The 21,696-nt window shown below is 41.6% G+C and overlaps 1 protein-coding gene across 1 annotated transcript in view; it reads right to left on the minus strand.

Annotated features, from left to right (window-relative positions):
- The window catches only part of NMNAT2 (nicotinamide nucleotide adenylyltransferase 2), a 169,840-nt gene extending 157,904 nt beyond the window's left edge, over positions 1-11,936 (minus strand). Inside the window, exon 1 of the mRNA XM_023203480.1 lies at positions 11,626-11,936. Coding sequence (XP_023059248.1) covers positions 11,626-11,710 — 85 coding nt within the window. The 5' untranslated portion in view covers positions 11,711-11,936. The remainder of the gene's footprint in view (positions 1-11,625) is intronic.
- Between the last annotated feature and the right edge of the window lie 9,760 nt (positions 11,937-21,696).

Below are 21,696 nucleotides of genomic sequence, written 5' to 3' on the forward strand. Positions count from 1 at the left end.
CTGGGCTCCAGTGATCCCCCAACCTCAGCCTCCCAAGTAGCTGGGACTACAGACACATGCCACCACACCCAGCTAATTTTTTAAATTTTTGTAGAGATGGGGTCTCATTATAAAGCCCAGGCTGGTCTCCAAATCCTGGGCTCAAGCAATCCTCCCACCTCGGCCTCCCAAAGTGCTGGGATTACAGGTATGAGCCACCATGCCCAGCCAAGAATGCCTTTGTCTATTCTGTCCACTCGGCAGCTTTAACTTTCAAGCTCAAACTCTCACTAACACCTGCTCTAATGGCCTATCTACCATGTCCAGAGTGGTAACTTCCTCCATGCTCCTACTTTACCTCATTCTCACCTCTTTTGTAACACTTTTCACTTCAATTGCTTTGTTTAGTTTGTTATCTCCGCTAGAGATCATCAATAGTCATAGAGCCCTCCTGACTCTACCCTTCCTGCCAATAAGTCTACCATAGACTCGAGGAATCTAACATGTCACTCATTACTCATTCAAAAAACATTTTTTCTTTTTAGATGGAGTCTCACTCTGTCACCCAGACTAGAGTGCAGTGGCGTGATCTAGGCTCATTGCAACCTCCACTTCCTATCGTCCCACCTCAGCCTCCTGAGTAGCTAGGATTACAGGCATGCACCACCACGCCTGGCAAATTTTTTGGAATTTTTAGTAGAGACAGGGTTTCCCCATGTTGCAGGCTGGTCTGAAACTCCTGACGTCAAGTGATGTGCCCACTTCAGCCTCCCAAAGTGCTGGGATTACAGGCATGAGCCACCGCACCTGGCCTCAAGAAACGTTTAATGAGCACTCACTGAGGGGCAGGCACTGTCCTAGGAGCCTGAGATACATTAATGAGCAGAGTAAACAAAGATCTCTGCTCTTGACGAGCTCTAGCTGGGGAGACAGGCATTGAATAATAAGCATAAGAAAACAAGAAATAACATCCTTAGTTTAAATGTGATAAGCACAAAGGAGAAAAGATATAAGTAGAGCAGAATAAGAGGGACTGGGAGTGTGTGAGGTGCGATTTTAAATTATGTGATCAGGGGAGTAGGATCTGCCAAGTGGACAATGAGGAGAAGGTTACATTTGAGCAAAGAATTGGAGGAGGGGAGCGAATGAGACATGGGCTACATGGGGAGGGCATTCCAGGCAGAGGAAACATTCAGCACAAAGACTCTAAGGCCAAAGCAAGGACGTTCCGTGAGGTTAGCTAAGAATGAAGTGGAAGTGATGTGTTAGGGTGGAGGTGGGGGCAGCGTGGCTGATCATGGAGGTCTGTAGGCCATGATGATGACTTTGACTTTGATTGAGTGAGATATGGAGGTATGGAGGATTTGGAGCAAAGGAGCAACATGATCTGACTTAGATTTGGCTTACATTTTGAAAGGATTACTCTGTTTTTTTTTGTTTATTTGTTTACTGAGACGGAGTCTCACTCTGTCGCCCAGGCTGGAGTGCAGTGGTGCAATTTTGGCTCACCGCAACCTCCGCCTCCCGGGTTCAAGCGATTCTTCTGCCTCAGCCTCCCAAGTAGCTGGGACTACAGGCACGTGCCACCATGCCCAGCTAATTTTTTGTATTTTTAGTGGAGATGAGGTTTCACCTTGTTAGCCAAGATGATCTCGATCTTGTGATCTCATGATCCACCTGCCTCGGCCTCCCAAAGTGCTGGGATTACAGGTGTGAGCCACCATGTCCAGCCGAAAGGATCACTCTGATTATTTGTTAAGAATTGAGTGTTGCAACCAAGAGTGGAAGCAGATAGACCAGTTAAGGCTATTGCAATAATTCAAATGAAAGATAACAGTGGCTTGCACCAGGGATGTAGATGGACAGAGGTGGTTGGTCTTAGTTATATTTTGAAGATAAAGAGATTCCAAAACATTTGGACATAAATAATGTGTACAAAACAGGGAATAATTAAGCATTAGTACAAGGTTTTTGGCCTAAGAAACTGGAACAAGAATAAAACTATAAGCATTTAGTCTTATCTAGGGAATATGCTTTACTGTCTCTTCTACTGTCTGGTAAATATTAAATGAGGTCAATATGTTGCAGCATGTCTACTCAGGTGGAGGCAATTTGATGTAGGAGAAAAAACAGAAAAAGACTGCTATTTAGCTGCCATCACTTCCAGGGGTTAGCCTCAGAGTCTTGCTCCCTTGCTATTTCCTCCGCTTAACCTCTTATTGCCACGATTATAAGAATTTTCCTGGCTGGCTCACTTGTATAATGCTAAAGAGCATTATGCATTACATTTAATAAAAAATAGCTTAATGGCAGTATGGTTTAAATAAGCTCAAATAAAGTGGCTTCATGATCAGGATGATAATGGGGAAGATGATGATGCTGATAGTGGTTATAATATTTGCCTTTGCTGCAGAGTTTACAAATCATGGAGACACTGGAAGATGTAAAGGGAGGAAGGAGCCAATACCAGGAGAATGGCCTTGGTCATACCATGTAAGCCACTGAAAGATCTTTTTAAGCTAAAAGACTTCTGAGGCTAGCTGCCAAACTATCCAAAAAAAGCAAATGTGTTCCATGCAATTGAGTGCTTGTAATTGGAAGATCTCTGGAAGTGGAAAACTTCCCTCCTTGTAAACTGATGCTGCATTTACATATATTGAGATATGGAACATATCCATAAATAAAGTTATGTAATTCTCTATAAAATGAACTCTCATATCTCAGGTCTTAGTCTATAACATTGAATCCTAAAGAATTATTTTAAATGCCTTTGTTTAACTAAAATTTTGTGTATTGAATATGTTTAAAAAAATTTTTTTAAGACAAGATCTTGCTCTGTTGCCCAGGATGGAGTGCAGTGCTGTGATAATGGCTCACTACAACCTTGAACTCCTAGGCTCAAGCAATTCTCCTGCTTTAGACTTCAAAGCACTGGGATTATAGGCATGTGCTACCACACCCTGCCTGAAAAAATATTTTTGCATTCCTTTGTGTAGTTAGGATCTTTTTGAGCAATTCAGGATGATCCAAAAACCAAGCGTGAACAAGAACTGTGCTAGAAAGTGTATTTTACAGCATCATTAAACATTAACTAAACAACCACCACATTCAGGACACTGTACTGGTGGCCAAGAAGACAATTATACTGAAAAATTAAGACTTGAAGTTTTTCAAAGAAACACTTTCAAAACTGGATTTTCATTCTGTCTTCCAGTCATGCATGGATTACTTTTAAACTATTGCCTATCGATAGAAAAATGACAAAATAAATATATTATCTGTCTACTTTTTCATTTGCCTCTTGTGTCTGTGGATATCTTTGAAACAGAGGGGTTCAAACTTGAATGTTGGCAGGGTATGCTTTTTAGTTTGCCTTCACACTTTAGGCTGTTCATTTGACTTGATCTAAAATTGGAAGTTTATATAGAAATGTTTCTCTGACACCCATAACATTTCAAAAGATGTTCCTACTGAGCAATAATTCAAATGATTTGAGAAATAATTGAATTATCTTAATTCTGATAGTTCTAAGCAGAAAGGCTTAGAAATATAGAATAGGAACAAGCAAAACAAAAAGAGAAGAGAAACTGAAATAAATATTTCAAGACTCTTAGGACATCAGCTCTGTTCTTCATTAGACCCTATTGCTTAGTTTGGAATACATTCTAGACAGGAGATTTGCCTCCCATTATTAGGTTGTTTTCACATGTGGTTCAGTTAGTCAGTGCAGCAGAAAAAAGTAAACTGAGTCAACAGTTTGTGTGAACACAAATGTCTACATTTTCTTTTTCAGCCCATTATTCTTGTGTCATGAGCAGACACTGCTCCTGCTAGTGAAACCACCTTGAATGATCCATGAGTTACCACTTGTGTACCTTCAACTTACCAACAAATTAGGTAGGATTCCCAAGCATCTACCTCTTTTTTTTTTTTTTTTTTTTTTTTGAGAAGGTGTCTTGCTCTATTGCCCAGGCTGGAGTGCAGTGGCGAGATCTCGGTTCACTACAACCTCCACCTCCCGGATTCAAGCAATTCTCCTGCCTCAGCCTCCCAAGTAGCTGGGATTACAGGTGCCTGCCACCACCCCTGGCTAATTTTTGTACTTTTAGTAGAGACGGGGTTTCACTATGTTGGCCAGGTTGGTCTTGAACTCCTAACCTCATGATTGGTCCCCCTCAACCTCCTAAAGTGCTGGGATTACAGGCAGGAGCCGCTGGCGCCTGGCTACTTTTTTTTTTTTTTTCCTTTGAGACAGGGTCTCACTCTGTTGCCCAGGCTGGAGTGCAGTGGTGTCATCATGACTCACTGCAGCCTTGACCTCCTTGGTCCCACGATCCTTCCATGTCAGCCTCCCATTGCTCAAGTGATCCTTCCACCTCAGCCTCTCATGCAGCTAGGACTACGGGCATGTGCCACCATGCCTGGCTAATTTTTATATTTTTAGTAGAGATGGGGTTTCACCATGTTGCCCAGGCTGGTCTCAAACTGCTGGGCTCAAGTGATCCACCGGCCTCAGCCTCCCAAAGTATTGAGATTATAGGCATCAACCACATGCCCAACCCCAAGCATCTACTTAAGTATAATGTCACAGCCATCATCAAAGTGGTGGGCAAGTCAAAAGTGGTTTTGTGAACTACTATCAGTTATTCCTAATTTTACAGCCTCAACATTAAAAAGAGTCAAATTTAGGATATTGATTATCTTCCATTTTATATATTTTTTTAAAAAAGCAGAAAACCTTTCTTTTTGCATTTTATTTCCATACTGTTAATAAATTTTATATCTTTCTTGCATGAATAAATTTTAATAATCTAACTGGAATCTACTGGGAACTTTCATTATAAGACTCAGACATCCCAGGTCACAAAGAAACTTTGCATTTAGGTATTCTGTCACATCAGTGCTTGGTTAGAACACATATTACCAAAATTTTCAAGTAAGAAGTATGAATCTTTACTTTCCCCACCAACCCCCAAACCTGCTTCTCCTCCAGCATTTTTTATTCATCCACCTTGGATAGAAACCTGCAAATTACCCTGGACTACTTCACCATCACACACTCATCACATCATGAAATGAAGATCTCTCTCTTTCTTTCTTTTTTTTTTTTTTTTGAGATGTAGTCTCGCTCTGTCACTCAGGCTGGAGTGCAGTGGTGCGATCTCAGCTCACTGCAACCTCTCCCTCCCGAGTTCAAGCGATTCTCCTGTCTCAGCCTCCCAAGTAGCTGCTACTATAAGCACATACCACCACACCCGGCTAATTTTTTGTATTTTTAGTAGAGACAGGGTTTCACTGTGTTAGCCAGGATGGTCTCGATCTCCTCTCCTTGTGATCTTCCTGCCTCGGCCTCTCAAAGTGCTGCGGTTACAGGTGTGAGCCACCGCACCCGGCCAAATGAAGATCTCTTTTACCTCCTAAATAACCTTCAGATACACATTCTCCATCCCAGAAACCACCAGCCTGGGCCAGGTGACCATCTTCTTTGGGTTGAATCCTGTATTGCTGAAACACATGCCTAACTGGTCACCACATCCTTGACCTTCACCAATCTATATTAAACATTTAATTAAATCATAATTTAAACATATGGCTATGTTACCCCTTTACTTTAAAAACAATGCAATGTCTTCTCATTGTAATTGGGATAAAGTCTACAATCTTTAAAATGACTTAGGAGCCTTTGTAATTGTTCAGACATTCAACTACCTCTCTCTAGTCTCACCTCTCACTCCCCTTCTCCTTGAGCCATCCTGAACTTTTCCTTGTTCTATTATTCTATGTCTCTGTCTCTTCACCCTAGCCTTTGTACATGGCTGATTCCTCTGCCTGGAACAAAATTCTATACATTCATTTAAAAAATTTATTCAACAACTATTATGGAGATCCTACTACATGCTAGGTACTAGGAAATATATCAGTGATGATACCAGGCATTGTTTCTGTCTTCAAAAAGCTTAAGGTCTACCATGGGAAACAGCCATAAAACATATGAGATGAAAGTTATGGCCTGGAAAACATAAGGTGATGTGGGAACAAATGTCAGGGTAGCCAGACTTAATTTAGGAGTCAGTGGAGGTTCCCTGAGAAACTATCGTTGAAGCTAAAATCTGAAGAATGAATAGGTGTTAGCTGAGGTAACAGAAGAGTGGGAAGAAAGGAGGAAGTTGGAGGAGTTATGGGAAGCCCGTTCTAATGACAAAGTTAAATGAAAAATATAAGAGTATTAAGAAAAGAAAGACCTTTTGGGTTAGACACAGATATCTTTGTTGGATATATTTTATCGGAGGTCTGTGTTGCCAAGGAAAAAAATTTGTAAGGTTCTCATGACCCTTTGTTGACAGCTAAGTTCAAATGGCTTCTTTCATAGGTACTATTGCAATTATGAGGAAATAAAAAAGAAGCGTCATGAGTGAGAGAGTCTAGATATCAAGAAAGTGGTTCTATACTGATTTTTGCTGATGAATTCGACCCAGTGACTTACACATGTACTTCTGCCTTATCAATTGTAAAAGCGGATACTATTATTCAGTTTACCTTGCAGGGTAGGATCAAATTAGATAGTGGTACAAAGGAAAAGGAAATTATTACCACATGTGCTTAATAACTTTTATAATATAAGAATTTTTATCACATTCAACAGCTTCTTGATTTATAGCAGTTCTATATATTTATTAGTAGCAATTCAAATTCATTTTTCTTATGGTTTCTAACTGTAGCAGTAGGGGCTGCATCTCCAATTCTGCAACAAGTAGAAGGCCCTCTTCATTACCCTTTAAGAAGAACAAAATTGGATTATGTCTCTTCAAATGATCCAGCTCAAAGCAAAAAAAAAAAAAATTTTTTGAAATAGAAAACTGGAAAATCCATTTATTTTACAATTTTTAAAAAGCAGGATACAGCTGGATGCAGTGGCTCACATCTATAACCCCAGTTACTTGAGAAGCTGATGTGGGAGGATTGCTTGAGGTCAGGAGTTGGAGACCAGCCTCAGCAAAATAGCAAGACCCTGTCTCTAAAAGAATTTTTTTTCATTAGCCACCAGGGCATGCCCATGGTGCCTGTAGTCCTAACTACACAGGAGGCTAAGGTGAAAGGTCCGCTTGAGCCCAGAAAGAGAACTGAATTTGGTCATTTCTGGCTGTCACAGCCAACATACCCTCCTCTTTTTGGTCACATTCTCTTGGATGCTGGTGGAGGGACCATTGCTGTGGAGGAAGGTGGTGGCCGTGAGCATGCACCCAGCCTAAGCATGCAATTCTACTATGCCACAGGCTGGGGTACTTGGAGAATGATTATAGTAGATCTTGTACCATTTGAGTTATCAGTATTGTGGATCTTTTTGAAGAAATATGACTTTTCAAAGAAATATTAATTTTCAAAAATAGCGGTTGCCATAAGTTTCCAATTCCAGTTGTTCTTACTGAAGCTTATTTCAGAAAGCTCTCCCTGGTATTAACCACCTGACCTGAATGACTGACTCCTTGCAACCTGGTCATCCCTCTCTGTCAGGCATCAGACCTCTGACTGGCTTAAAGGGAGGAAAGATGCTAGACTTTGGTAATTTTTGGAGACAATATCAGAGCGCAGTAAAAAGAAAATAGTTTTTGCAGTCAGGTAGATCTGGATTTAATCCGCAGCTAGCAGAAACAGGAGTTTGAGGCTGCAGGAAGCCGTGACCCTGCTGCTACTCTCCAGCCTGGGCAACGGAGCAAGACCCTATATCTACAAATTAAAATAGAAAAAATACAAAAAATAGCTAGAAATATTTCTGCTGTGATGAAATTCACCAATTCCTCTGTTTTGTTTTTTTTTTTTTGGAGCCAAATTAATCTGAGCTATCTTTTCTTAATTTTCTATTTAAACTTGCTCTCTGACTTCCCAGTGGTAGATTTATTGACAAATATAGCTATAAATGTAAAGAAAGCCACATTATATTATAATCTCTACATATTTAAAAACTAAGCAGTTACATTTTTTAAAACTTCCATATTATCTTCTTATGTAATGAGGCAGACCCATGAGATATGACATCATTCATTTATGGGTTTACTTTGCCAAAAACTTTTACTCATCCTGAAAGCATTTTAGTTACAGTTGAGTATACAAGTGTCAAATATCTCTCACAAATATTATTTTTTCCTGTATGTTTCTATAGCTTCAAATAGGAGAAATAATATCAGCTTCCCTTTCAGAGTAAAAGAAAAGTTCATTCTAAAAAATTTTACAAATATTGAGAATTGTACAAGTGCTACTTTACAAAAATGAAGAGTGAGTCGTTAGTTTTGAATGCCACTTCTCTTTTGGTTTATAGTCTTTCTCTTTTTCCTTTGGTAAGAAATTGAATTTCAAGATACAGGAGCTCTATTCAAAATGTCTAATTTCAAAGTCCTGTTTGTGTCTGTTTTTTAAAAAAATTTATTACAAATTTCAGTCACCTTAAAGAAAGCTTGAAAAAAAATTTTTTTAAAGACAGAATCTGGCTGTACTGCCTAGAATAGAGTGCAGTGTGCTATCTCAGCATACTGTGACCTCTGCCTCCCAGGCTCCCACCTCAGCCATCCTCCCATCTCAGTCTCCAGAGTAGCTGGGACTACAGGCATGCACCACCATACCTGGCTAATTTTTATATTTTTTGTAAAGATGGGGCTTCACCAGGATGTCCAGTCTGGTCTCAAACTCCTGAGCTCATGTGATATGCCCATCTTCACCTCCCAAAGTGCTGGGATTATAGGAGTGAGCCACCATGCCTGGCCAAAAGTTTGATAATTTAGTTGTATTAATTATTTCTGTGTTGTCAGAGAGAAAATTTTAAAAGCCATTTGAAAGGAGGAAATAGTTCATAAATAACTGGTTTCTTTAAAGATGAGACAAAGATCTTAAGGAAATGCATATATAGGAATCTCGTTTAGTTGATGGTCAATTTAATTCTGTTAGTTTATGGTTCATGAAAATAGAGTGTTCATGGAATTATGCAGTCAGAAGATGAGTGGGCACTTCCTGCAGCCTTTGTTGCAGTATGAAGGCCTTTGCAAGAGGAATCAGGAACATGAGGCTGAAGTCTCAGTGCCACCTATTCTCCATGTGTGTTCATGAGAAAGTCACTTGGCTTCTGTCAGTTTCTTATTTGTAAAATAGTGGTAATAATGTATTTCTTATAAGGTTGTTAATAGGAATAAGTAACTTAACATAGATGAAAAGGCTTTGTTAACCAGAACTACTCTACAAAAATAAATTATAAAATTTATCAAGAGCTCAAAGATTCACATAAGAGATTCTACCAAAAATAGTTTAATGTGTATTTGTGTTCTTATTCTTGCTTCATTTTTACTTGTTTATGTGCTAAATTCTTCATTAGGTAATAAGCTCCTTAAAGCTATAGTGAGTGAACATATCATATCCTTTTTTTGTGTTGCTCTCTGAATTATACTTTAATAGACATGCAAAGGACTTTGTTGACATTCTGCCCTGGTCCTCAGTTCTTACACTAAGTAAATAATCGCAACTGCCAAAAGTCTCCTTTTCACCTTTCTATATCTAAACCCTTCCACTGCAACTCAGGCCTATTTCCACATAGTCTATCCTTGAAGCTCATGGAGAATTGGCAGGTCAGCGTTTGCTTAACAAAAGCCTTTATTACTGTTAACAAAGAATCTTCAGTTGCAGGACAGAATTTTTGGTTCTCAGTCCAAATCTGTTTCTCTTGTAATCCAAAACAACTGGGATTTCGTAGCTCCAGGAAGAAAAGAGTAGTACCCACTGGGTCACCAAAGATTCTTAGAGTCACAGAGTTTCATCCCCAGCCCAGTGGCTCTTCCCTACTCCTCCTTTCTCTTGGTTCCAAAGGAAAACCCATCATTGCCTGGTCAAGGGAGAGGAGTAAAGTGCATCAACATAAATTGCCAGAGGACATATGGACAGACAGGAAAAGAAGGAAAGGGATGAAGACACCAGCATCAAAGGGCACTGGGCACTGACATTTCTTAGAAGACTAATGAGATGATTTGTCTACCCTGATGCTTGAACAGAAGTCCTTATTTAACAGGCAAGTTGGCATTGGTACTTAATAAAAGACTTTTAAAAGCTGAACGAATGGTGAAGAAGGGATGGCTGTTTCTCAGCCTCCCTTCTTCTGTGGTGTAGATATGCCTACCTGATTTGCCCTCTGCTCAAAGTAGTTCTATATTCTTTCCATGAGGTTTTTAACAAGCGATCCCAGTTCAGCGCACCTTTTAAGTTTAAAGATGAATATTTTTAGCCTAAACCACCTCGCCCTGTCTTTACCGCTGTAATGTGGTTTTCATTAAACCTCCCTAGGAGGGCTCGCGCAATCCTCAAGCTCCGGATAAACACGTGTGCCCGCATCCAGCTCCGGTGCGCCCTGCATTTCAGCACCGCCGCCTCTGGAGAGCGCCTTGCTGGCGGGCCAGGTCAGGGCCTCCCACCCGCTCTCTCATCCATCCCAGCCCACTCGCTCTTCCCTACTCCTTGCTTCTCTCAGTTTCAAGAAAAAGCACCCCCAACTTCTAACTTCTCAATTCGTGCTTCTAAAGTGACCTCCGCGTCCCTCTTTCCGTGTCTAAACGCTCATGCCCCGCTCCTTTGAGTCCTACTAGCAGCTGCGAAGCCTCGTGGTTTCCCACCGGTGGCGCGAGACCTCCAACAGGCATCGATCGATCACCTTTCCCCTGCCGCTCCTGGACCCCGAACCAGCCAGCCAGATGCCCCCGCTCGCTCTCTCTGGCTCCACGCCCCAAAGCTTCTAAGAAACAAACGCGCGATGATGAATCCCCTCCCCCCAACACGCACACGCATATACTCACACACACTCATTCGCACATTCATACACACACTAGACGCCTCAAACCTTCCGCGTGCCATGGCCACCCTGGGCAGAGCCTCAGCCAACTTGGGCCCCGATCCTTCGGCTCCGGCTCGCGCAGGGCCTCCCGCAGCCGCCGCCCGGCCCCCTCCCTGTCCTAGGCAGCGGGTTCCTGAGGCCGAACCTAGGCGGAAAAGGGTCCCCTCCCTATTCACTCAGCATCCACCTCGCGCCGGCAATACACGGCCCACAATTCCCAAACACTTGTCCCTGGGCCGCCCAGAACCACCAGCCAAATCCGAAATTAATCTTGAAGCCCCAGCCCCTGTCACTGGTGTGTTGGGCGCGAGTGTGTTTGCGAATCCGAGGCACATACATGATTTAACTCCTTCGAGATTTCGGCCCATCCTAAACAAACAGCACGTTATCTCCAGCCCCCTCCTCCCCCTACTCGGTGCCCCAACCTCTGCCCCCATCCCGGTCTTCGCCAGCCTGATAGCCGAACCACCGCACCGCCGCACTCCAGTTCTGGTATCTCGAACCCCTGCCCAGCCCCAAATGACACTTGTCTCTAGTCCTCTCCCATCCCCCACCTTTAGCCCCCTGCAAGCCGGGTCTGGCCCCAGCAAGTGACGCCTCGGAAACGCAGTCTGCGTCCCCTCCCCCGAGTCCAAAATAAAGGAGCCGACCTCCACCAGCTGGATCAGCCGGCGCACCCCTCCGAATGGGGCACACGCCTTCCCGTTCGATCGCCCTGGAAAACACAGGTGCCTGGGAAAGGAGAGGAGCGGAAGCGGCTTCCAGAGGTGGGCGGGAGGACTCACCAAACATCTGAATGTGCCCTTTGGTGATGGGATTGAAGCTGCCGCAGGCGAGCAAGATAACGTGGGTCTTGGTGGTCTCGGTCATGGTGCAAGTGGGTCCCTCGCGGTGGTCTAGGGGTTGCCTCTCTTTTTGTGTCTCGTTGTGTCTGCAGAGGGAGAAAGGAAGGCGAGGCTTCGGCGGTGGATGCTGTGGACTCCAAGGAGCCGCTCCAGACGCAAACCGCGTCACTCTCCGCCTCCCCTTAACGCTTGCAGCTCCGGCAAGATCCGAGGCTGCTTTTGTATTGCTCTGCTCTCTTCTCTCCTCGGTCCGTCTCTTTTCGTTCTAGCTTCCTTGGCGTCTCTCGTCCTGGTGCCCCACCCCATCCTTTCTATCGCCCCCAGCCCGCTTCACTTCATCACTCTCTTCCTTAGAGTTTATCCAGAAGGCAAGAGGTGGTACCCAAGCTCGGAACCAAGAGCTCACAGCATGGTGTGGGCTCTTTCTGCCTCTTGCCTCATCTTGATTCAGTTTTCCTCCTCAGTCTAACATTTTTCTGTTCCCCCTACTTTCTCTAACATCTCCAAGTTAAAAAATGTTTCATCTTAAGATATTTTTTCTTTCTCTCTTCCTCAAAATTTTAAGTGAGAAATGACCATTGTTTATTTCAGTAGCATTCATTTCTGCCTTTCCTTTTCCCTTATCTGATGATTCCAAACTATTGAGTCCAAATCTTGATCTGTTGCCGCAGAGAGATAGGGGTGATCTCAACCCTTCCTCTGCTATACTCATCCTTTTTGTGGGTGAAGCAATGCTATCCATTTGAGAGAACATGAAGGGGGCAGAGTTACTAAAACTGTATTAGAAAATTATAGGGATCCGCCGGATGCGGTGGCTCATGCCTGTAATCTCAGCACTTTGGGAGGCCCAGGCGGGCGGATCACGAGGTGAGGAGTTCGAGACCAGCCTGGCCAGCATAGTGAAACTTTGTCACTACTAAAAATCAAATACAAAAACTAGCCAGGAAAGGTGGCATGTGCCTGTAATCCCAGCTACTCCTGAGGCTGAGGCAGGAGAATTGCTTGAACCTGGGAGGCAGAGGTTGCAGTGAGCTGTGATCGCGCCACTGCACTCCAGCCTGGGTGACAGAGCGAGAATCCATCTTGAAAAAAAAAGAAAAAAGAAAATGATGGGGATCCTCCGTAAGCTACCAAAGTTGAGACAAAGACTTGCCATTTAACAAACGTTTCTTGAGGACTCACTGGTATCAAGTATTGCTATAAACCCTGCTGGTGAAGCAAAGTCACTGTCTTCATTTTACTGGAGGAAGATAGACAATAAATATTAGATGGCAATTGTGTAATGCACAGTAAGTGAATGCAATTTACTCTCTGACAGAGCAGAGAGTGAGTGGAGAAGAGGGGATGAATCAAGTAGTCTGAGAAGGCCTCTCTGGGGAGGTGACATTTCAGTGAGACCTGAGCGACAAGAGTAGTTGCTAGCCCACATATTCAGGGACAGGGAAGGGCTTACTGTGCTCATAGAAATGAAAGGCCAGTGTGGCTAGAAAGTATGGACAAGGGGAAAAATGACAGAAGACTGAGTAGCAGGTGATCAGGGCCAGATCAAATGGGGCTTGTAGGCTAGGGCAAGAGTTAGACACTTTTCTAAGTGGAATAATAACAAAAGGAAGCCACTGAAGCTTTTAAGCAGAGGAATAATATGTAATTTACATTTTTATAAGATCTCTCTGGCTGCTGGGTGGAAAGGGAGGCCAAATGGGAAGATAAGGAAAGCATTTAAGAAAATCTGCTCGCCTAGGCAAGTGGAGTTGTCCTGAGACTAGGGTTTATAGAGATGGGAGCAATGAGAAGTAAATGGTCTCAGGATACGTTTTATAGATTTTGAAATTTGGCTTAAACAATACATAGACTGAAATTGAGAATGGTAGGGGAAGACAGATGTTCTATGCTTATGCAACAGAAAGAACCAATAATTCTTTGCAGATGAACTGGATATAGAGGATAATTCTTTTTTTTTTTTTTTTTTTTTTTTTTTTTTTTTTTTTGAGACAGGGTCTCACTCTGTCATCCAGGCTGGAATGCAGTGGCATGATCTCAGCTCACCACAGCCTCGACTTCCTGGACTCAAGCAATCCTCCCGCTTCAGCCTCCCAAGTAGCTGGGACTACAGGTGTTTGCCACCATGCCCAGCTAATTTTTCATGTTTTTTGTAGAGACGGGATTTCACTATATTGCCCAGGTTGGTCTTGAACTCCTGACCTCAAGCAATCCACCCACAGCAGCCTCCCAAAGTGTTGAAATTAAAGGCGTGAGCCACTGACCCAGCCAGAGTCAATAATTTTTAACTTAGAGATTGACAAGTACAAATATGTGCCTATCCTGGGCTTCCAGTTTCTTGGATAAATTTGCACGCCATATTAATAAGTTGGTCACTGTTTTTTTTTCTTATCCAAGAGCATGTAGTAGGTGTGGAGTAAATATTTGTTAAATTGTGATGAATAGCAAATCAACCCTAATATGCATAAAATTTCTAGTTTAAATAGAAGACTCTTAAGAACTGATGTATATTCATAATGGAGTTTGTATCTTCCCTAATATGATATGCAGATTAGTGGTGTAAAAAGAGCAAGAGCTTGTAAAGGGAGGCCGACTTGGGTACGAAACTCTGACACTCACTAGCTAGGCAATTGACATAATTATAGTTAAGCGATAAATATTTATTGAGTGTCAGCCATGCACCAAGCACTGATTTAGGGGCTGTGAACAAAACAGCGTCCCTGCTTTAATACGGCTTACATTCCAGAGAAAATCAACAGACTGTAAACAAATGAATAAACATAATGGTAAAAAGTACCATAAAGAAAAATAAAGCAGAATGTGAAGAAAAGAGAAAGAAAGAAAATCCTCTTTTATTGCAGTAGTCAAAGATGGCGTCTCTGATATGACAGTACTTGAACAGGGACCTAAATGAAGTGAAGGCATGTGTCACTTGAATATCTAGGGAAGAATATACCAGGCAGGGCTGCCAGTATAAAGAGTCAGAAGACTAAGAGTGCTTGGGGGTGTTTGACAAGCACACCAAGGTGAATGGAGGAAACAGAATGTGGAAAGCACTCAAAGACAGGTCCAAACAGTAGGACAGATCATACAGGGCCTTGCAGGTCTTGATTAAGGCTCTGGTTTTTTCACAGAGAAGGCATGGGAAGCCATTCAAGGGTTATGAGTGGAGAAGTGACATGAGCTGACTCAACGTTTGAAAAGTGTGTTTGGCAGGAGATATAAATTTAGAGTCTTCAATATAGTTTATATTTAAAGTCATGGGACTAGATGAGGTTACCTAGGGAGAAACAGAGTGAAAAGGAGGTCCTCAGGTTCAACCCTGGGGCACACCAAATTAGTAATAGTAGTTAATATTCATTGGGTGTTACTGGAAGCCCAAGCACTATAAAATGTTTACAGATGTTAACTCATTTAACACTCACAATAACTCTGTGAGTTTGTATGATTTTATTCTGTCTTAGAGATAAGCCGACAGGGGCACAGGGAAATTAAGTAACTGGTCTGGGTTCAGACTGCTAGCATGTATGGAACCAGATTCAAACCCTGACAGTTTTGATTGAAGGCTCTACTCTTGACACCTGGCTACTCTCTCATCTTGTTTCACTGCTATGTTATACTGGCCACATTTGTAAAATGAGGATAACAATACCCACCAAGCTGCAGAGATGTGAAGATTAGAGGTAATGTATGTAGAACACCTAGCATATAGTAGATGATCAATAAATAAAAGTTTATAACTGAGATAATAGGACTTCTCAGCAGAGATTGGAGAACAGACTAAGAGATACCTTACCATGTGCTAAGGTCTGAATGCTTGTTTCCCCCAAAATTCATATGTTGAAACCTAATCCCCTATGTCATGGTCTTAAGAGGTAGGGTGATACAGTTTGGATCTGTGTCCTCACCCAAATCTTGTGTTGAATGTAATCCCACATTGGAGGTGGTGCCTAGTAGGAGGTGATTGGGTCATGGTTTAACACCATCCCCCATGGAGCTGTTGTCTTGATAGTGAGTTGTTATGGTATCTAGTTATGGTATCTATGTTTAAAAGTGTGTAGCATCTCCCTCCACCCACTCCTCATGCTCCAGCCATGTAAGACCTGCCTGCTTCCCCCTTGCCTTCCACCATGAGTAAAAGCTTTCCGAGGCCTCCCTGGAAGCCGCTATGCGTTCTGTACAAGCTGCAGAACCATGAGCCAATCAAACCTCTTTTCTTTATAAATTACCTAGTCTCAGATATTTCTTTAGAGCAGAGTAAGAACATACTCATGCATAGAGCCTTTGAGAAGGACTAGATCATGAGCTGGAAGCCCTCATAAATGGGATTAAAAGAGGCTCAAGGGAGCTCATTTGTTCTTTTTATCATGTGATGACACATCTACCAACCAGGCACTAAGCCCTCACCACACACCGAATCTGCTGATGCCTTAATCTTGGACTTCCCAGGCTCCAGGAAGGAATAATTTCTGTTGGATATAGCTGTTCCTAAAGCTAGATCTATCCATTAGACTTCCCAATTAAATAAATCAATAAATTCCTTATTTGGCTTAGTTCCAGTTGACATAATAAAGGCTTAGCAATAAATGACTTGCCCAAAGCCATACAATAAGCAAACTCTAATTTGAATAGGGTTATTGTTATTTGCTTCTGAAATAGTCCTAAGTAATACAAGAAAGTTATAACATCTAGAAGTGTACAGTTACCAATCTTGAGCCACTTCAGCTCCGGCAATAGAGTGAATATGGGTATGAAAACTGAGACTAGCAAGTCTAATTGGTGCAAATTTTTCTTGTGCTTCCATTTCCACTGAAATTAGTTAAGTTATTACTAGGAGGTGTACTTTACGGGTTTGCTATACGGATCAAATAAAACCATGTGTGGGCTGGGCATGGTGGCTCACGCCTGTAATCCCAACACTTTGGGAGGCTGAGGTGGGAGGATCACTTGAGATCAGGAGTTCAAGACCAGCCTGGCCAACATGGTGAAACTCTGCTTCTATTACAAAGGCAAAAATTATCCGGGCATGGAGGCACATGACTGTAGTCCCAGCTATTCGGGAGGCTGAGGCACAAGAATCGCTTGAACCTGGGAGGCAGAGGTTGCAGTGAGCTGAGATCATGCCACTGCACTCCACCCTGGGCAACGAGACTCTGTATCAATAAAATGAAATGAAATAAAATAAAATAAACCATGTGTGAGTAAAGAGCTTTGTTAAAAAAGCATGTCACCAGCTTTAGGTTAAACTTCACAGTTGCTAAATACAAACACCAATTTTTTTAAGTGTTCAGTTGTTTCTACTGAGGCATTTGTCAAGAATGTTTCTGGAAGTTGCAATCTTAGAGAGTAATGGCTTTGGGGATATTCCAATAGTCTAAATATCAACCAATGAAAACAAATTGCCAAAAACATACCAATAATGAGTTTGTTTTCAGTAAAACCTGATTTATAAGATGTAAGAATATCAAGTCTTGCACAATAGATGCACCTTAATATATATAGTGATTTATTCTCAGGGATGCTTATTTTAACTTAGGTAATATTTTTTCCAATATTTCAACTTTCTGATAGCTTTCTGATAGAGTGAATATGGGTATGAAAACTGAGACTAGCAAGTCTAATTGGTGCAAATTTTTCTTGTGCTTCCATTTCCACTGAAATTAGTTAAGTTATTACTAGGAGGTGTACTTTACGGGTTTGCTATACGGATCAAATAAAACCATGTGTGGGCCGGGCATGGTGGCTCACGCCTGTAATCCCAACACTTTGGGAGGCTGAGGTGGGCTATAAAGAAGGAAGTAGAGTAGGCTATAAAGAAGGAAGGCTATAAAGAAGGAAGTAGGCTATAAAGAAGGAAGTAGAGTAATTCCTCCACTGCCTAAACCTTCCAGTTCACTGGAACCAGTTCAGTTTCCCAATAGCTCAAGGCAGACAGACCAAACCAGAACTTTCCATGCCGTAAATACCTGTTATGAAGGGGCAGGCTTAAGTGTCTATTGGGTCTGAGAGAGATGTGCATACGTGAAGTCTAACAAAGTGGGTATATATGCTCATGGGCATGTAAGCTCACCTGTTTCCCTATTTATCTAGACAAGATTGATTATACATTTTCATCACAAATTAGGGTAAAACCATTTCATGTTTATATAGCTGGCTTCCAAATTAATATTAGGGGCTGGGCGCAGTGAGTCACACCTGTAATCCCAGCACATTGGGAGGTTGAGGTGGGCAGATCACTTGAGGTCAAGAGTTTGAGACCAGCCTGGCCAACATGGTGTAACTCCCGTCTCTACAAAAATTAGCTGGGTGTGGTGGTGCGTGCCTGTAATCCCAGCTACTCAGGAGGCTGTGCCACTTTATGCCAACCTGGGCTACACAGCAAGACTCTGTCTCAAAACAAAGAAAGAAACAACAAAGTAATATTAGGGATCATCTTTCATAGGAAGAACAAAAAGACACACATATATTCCTGGAGTCAAGTCCTTTAGTTTCTAGAATCAAGTCAGCTATTGAATATTTATTTCATGTATTTCTATTAAAAATATTATCCTAAGAAAACCCTGCTTCTTTGGGAAGAAAGTTTTCCACATTTCTATATTTTTCTCTCTTTTGCTTTTTTCACTTTTCTTCAAGATAGATATCATTAGGATAGAGCTAAAATGATTGGCATTTCTCTCTTTCTTTTCCTTACAAGCAAACATTTTTATGTCCGTGGAATAAACAATGTCCCTAGATCAAGATCCTCCTTCTTGCAGCTTTAAGTCACCAAAATTTCACTCAGACTTATAATTTATGTAATTATTCAAATAATAATTCACAAATGAAATACGTTCCATGTTTTTTTAAGAGCTGGGGTCTTGCTATGTTGCTCTGGTTGGTCTTGAACTCCTGGCCTCAAGCAACCCTCTCACCTGGGTCTCCCAAAGTACTGGTATTAAAGGCATGAGCTGTCTCACCCAATTTATGTTCCCAAATTTTAAAATCTAATTATCAAGTATAAGCATAGCAATACTTCCGGCACCACAGTGAAAGAGAGAAAGTACACAGGTTTCTGTAACCGATAAGTATTGCATGCCATTAAAAATAATAAATTTCTTCAGCTAACTCAGATATTTGATCATTTGTTCATCATGGCTTCTTTCAGATACTGGGGGAAGTGGTTCAAATTGAAAATTTTATATTTTCAATTATTTTCTTGAGACTGAAAATCTTACTACTTATAAAGTTTTCCCAAGAGCAAAAATAGGAGACAGAAAAATCAGTACTAACAGACTTGAAAAGGGTATAATTGATTAAGAAGTAAAATCATTCCCTGAAATGACATCTGAGAATATCTCTGCCTCCTTCCTTTAAGTCACCCAAATGAAAAACACATTTGGCTCAAGGGAGTATTAAATAAAGGATAGGGAGATTAAAATACAAAATACTTTTTCCATTAGGTCAATACTTCACAATGTAGTTAAGTCAGATCTAACTTGGAATTTCAATCCCATGACTCCCAAATTTGTCAGATGTAAAAAATAACAGTGTCTCAGCTGAGCTACTCTAAACAACTCTCCCATAATAACTAAACTAATTTCAGAGGAAATGAAGGCACAAGAAACATTTGCACCAATCAGACCTGCTAGTCTCAATTTTCACAACCCAGATTCCTTCTATGGCTGGAGTTGAAATAATTCAAGGTTAGTAACTGTGCGCTTTCCATTTTTATTTTTATTTTTATTTTTATTTTTATTTTTATTTTTATTTTTTTAAGACAGAGTCTCGCACTGTCATCCAGGCCGAGTGCAGTGGCACCATCTTGGATCAGTGCATTCATCTCCCTGGTTCAAGGGATTCTCCTGCCTCAGCCTCTCAAGTAGCTGGGATTACAGGTGCCCACCACCGTGCCAGGCTAATTTTTGTATTTTTAGCGAGACAGGGTTTCACCGTGTTGGCCAGGCTGGTCTCGAACTCCCGACCTCAAGTGATCCGCCCACCTCGGCCTCCCAAAGTGCGGGGATTACTAGCATAAGCCATAGCACCCGGCCCACTTTTAAATTTTGTAAGTTGCTTATATTACTCAGGATTGTTTCAGAAACAATAACGGAAACCCTATTCAAACTGGGGTTTAAGTCAACGAGGAAATGTATTGATCTATTTGATTGGGAAGTCTAATGGGTAGATTCGGTTTTAGGGACTACTATATCCATGAATTCTGATAATATCATCAAGAATCTGTTTCTTTCTCTCACCACCTCCTATTTTACTTTCCTCTGTGATTCCTTTTATTCTCAGATGAGTGCTCTCCATATTGAAACAAGGTGCCTGCTGGCAGCCCTAAACAACATTGTCCTTATAGGTCATAATCCCACTGAAAGACAGGATCTTTGCCCAGAATGCCAATAAAAGTCTCAATGAAGACTCTGATTAGGCCTACACTGATCATGTGCCCATCCTTATCAATCACTGTGACTAGAAAGAGGAACTGGTTACCCAAACCTGGGTCACTTGCCCACACTAGGCTTGAAAGGGGAGGGGAATAGGAAGAAAAGCCAACTTCATCTAAATTTCTCAGACTGGGCTTGTAATAGAAGGCAGAGAAGATTGACAATAAATATAGTGTTGCTATAAGAAGAAAATATGTAGTGTAGACATCGAGTTATAATCTGAAAATGTCTTCTTAATATCTGCAGGTCCAGCACCTTGTAGGAAGTAAACTGAGATTTATTAATTTTTGTGGGAGGGTAGAAACTGATGAAAAAAAAGGAAGGCATTCCAAGGGAAATGTGATCCTGGATAAATTCGGGACATTTAGGCTATGGCTTCTAGGGACTAAGGAGAGTGCGGGAAATGCTGTCTTGAGCGTAAGAGATGGGAGTTCAATACTCTCTGAATCCAAGCTGGCTTTGTTGGCATCTAGAAGCTTCTAAACTTCGTTCTTTCTCTCTCTCTCCCTCCCTCCTACTTACTCCCTCCCTCCACATAATCTGTTATCTATGCCATGCATTAGCATTATCCTTCTCTGAAAGTTTCTTGGTTCCTGCTGCTCCATTAAAATGATTTGAATTTTCACGGCCTAAACTATGGCACAGATCTAAACATGACCTCCGGTTCCCAACATCTGCTGACCTCAGTTTCCATGTCTTGGTTCAAATCACAGAAAGAGAATCCTATTAGCTCAGCTTGAGTCATGGGACCATTCTGATATACTCACCTGGGGCCAAAAAACAGGTCTGCTCTACCCACCTCTTTGGCGAGGGTTTTAAGGGGCACCGTCCCACTTTTAATACCCCCAAACACACTCAAAATTTGCTTCCACCATGAAAAACAGGGTCAGAAACTAGAAGAATAGTAAGGGTTGCACAACATGATACTTTTAGTTACCCCTATCATGGCTGCTTGGACAAGTAGCTCAGATCAAAAGATTATCCTAAAAAGAAAATGGTTGTTCACCTGAAGTATCTGCAGCATAGCTGCAGGATTTGAGGGCTACCAAAACAAAAGCCAAATGCAAATGTAGCCCCTATATCATCTTTTTTTCCACATGACTATAAATTTGCAATAATGTTAAATAACTGTGTTAAATATCTAACATGGGGCATATGCTTTGAAGGCCAATAACTGATCAGATAGCACTATCTGTTACCTAAGAAGGTGAATTATTTAAAGAAGTTTTGCTCCCTAATAAAAAGGAATAAAGAGAAAAAGAAAGAAAGAGAAAGGAAGAAGGAAGGCAGTGAAAAATGTATACTGTACTTTCCAGCCAAGGGAACTTACTAAATATCTCCAGAATTATTCCACTTTTCTTGATCTTGCTGCCACTCCCCAGGTTCTCCTTCTTAAATTACTGAAGAATTCAGGTTGGACTTTCTGCAGTAATCTTTTCCTCCTCTCAGCCACTCTGTATACTCCAGCCAAAGGGATTACTATGGTTTAAGTGTGTCCCCCAAGGTTCATGTGTTGGAAACTTAATCCCCAATGCAACAGTGGTGAGATGTGGGACTTTTAAGAGGTTATTAGGTTGTGAGG

The sequence above is a fragment of the Piliocolobus tephrosceles genome, chromosome 1 (assembly GCF_002776525.5).
Source record: "Piliocolobus tephrosceles isolate RC106 chromosome 1, ASM277652v3, whole genome shotgun sequence".
Lineage (NCBI taxonomy): Eukaryota > Metazoa > Chordata > Mammalia > Primates > Cercopithecidae > Piliocolobus > Piliocolobus tephrosceles.